At 34.9% G+C, this 1,397-nt stretch overlaps 1 pseudogene across 1 annotated transcript in view; it reads right to left on the reverse strand.

Annotated features, from left to right (window-relative positions):
* Positions 1-1,212: 1,212 nt before the first annotated feature.
* The window catches only part of TEOVI_000196900:pseudogene, a 1,514-nt pseudogene continuing 1,329 nt past the window's right edge, over positions 1,213-1,397 (reverse strand). The window contains 2 exon segments of the mRNA in view: positions 1,213-1,248; positions 1,251-1,397. The exon segment at positions 1,251-1,397 is cut by the window's right edge and continues 1,329 nt beyond it. Of these exon segments, the coding sequence occupies positions 1,213-1,248; positions 1,251-1,397 (183 nt within the window).

The following is a 1,397-nucleotide window of genomic DNA, read 5'->3' on the forward strand; positions in this document are numbered from 1 at the left end:
TATGCGTATCACCACTGCAAATAGCGCAGCTAGTGTTTGGATAGCGTAGTTTAACGGTATGCGGTGCATCGTTGAGTGTAGTTGGTCACTGCTTTGGCTGATTCTGGTTTTGCTATAGATACAGGAAAGTATGGGAGAAAGTTTTTTAGCCAGTTACCACCTCACTAATTTTTTTCGTACCACACATGCAGCTGGCTGCGCAGCTTTTACTGTTGCGGTTGCAGTGATGGTGGTGGTTCTCTGTGGTGGCAGCATAAATGGTTTTTCTATCTTTTTAGGATATCTTGATTTACCCCAGCTGCTATTCTCACTCTAAATTCTGTGTCTTCATCTTATCTCCATTGAATATTCCTCCTCCACAACTGAGGCTTCTTTTATATCACTTTTGCATTTTTCACATCCATTTTACATTCATTGTTTGCGACACGTCGCAATTTGAAAACAGCTGCTTCTTCTTTTTGTATGTACTGGCTATAGTCTTTATTTATCATCCAATTAAAGCCACTGTGGGTACCACCTTTACTGTTGCTTCAATAAATATTTTAGTGAAGTAAAAGGCATTATTGCTTCCCGTCTCATTTTTTCTCTGCTGTTCCATCTGCCATCCCTTTATTTCATTTTGTATTTTCATACCTTCTTCACAATCTGCTACTTATATTACTGTGGATGACGTGGTGACTTCATTTGTCGTGTACGCTGAACATTTTCTTCGCCTCATTCTCTCATCAATAATCTCCTTCTTCGTGATTAAGTACAATGCCGTGTTTGTGTTTGAAACCACGCATATTCCAGAAACTTACCTTTTTTTGTCTCTCAGCATTTTCTTTATAAATGTTCCTCTTGACAGCTCAAAGCTATCACTCACTTATTCGCATCAAATCATTGTCATTATCTCAATTTTTCTTATATTAATCCGCAGTCTTGCCTTAACTATAACTTTTATTATAATATTAGTATATAAACATTCACATCACTCTCCTATCATTATAATTATAACCCTAACTTGATGTTCATAAAATAGTCAATGTAAACTAAAGAAATATGCTACCCATTTTTAATATACAATCATTTACTATTTACACCTACAGACATATATCATAACAAAATTTCATAATTTCTAGTTTTTCAAAATTTTCAATGAATTGCACAATTTCATCAAAAAGTAGTAATATATATAAAATTTAAAGAAAAAAGCAAAATTCGTTAAATTTCATAAAATTGAGCAAAAGATTCTTAGAATTCTAAAATTCCATCATAAAAGAAGCAGTCATCAGAGCTAATTTCTTATTAAGGAGGAAACTGTAATCGCGGCAGTAAGGCTTTTCAAGAGTTCCTTCACATTCCTCGTAAGTGATCCACCAGCACACAGATTTTTTGCCAGGAGCCGGAGTTCCTTG

This window comes from Trypanosoma equiperdum (genome assembly GCF_001457755.1).
Source record: "Trypanosoma equiperdum strain OVI genome assembly, contig: ctg_459, whole genome shotgun sequence".
NCBI lineage: Eukaryota > Euglenozoa > Kinetoplastea > Trypanosomatida > Trypanosomatidae > Trypanosoma > Trypanosoma equiperdum.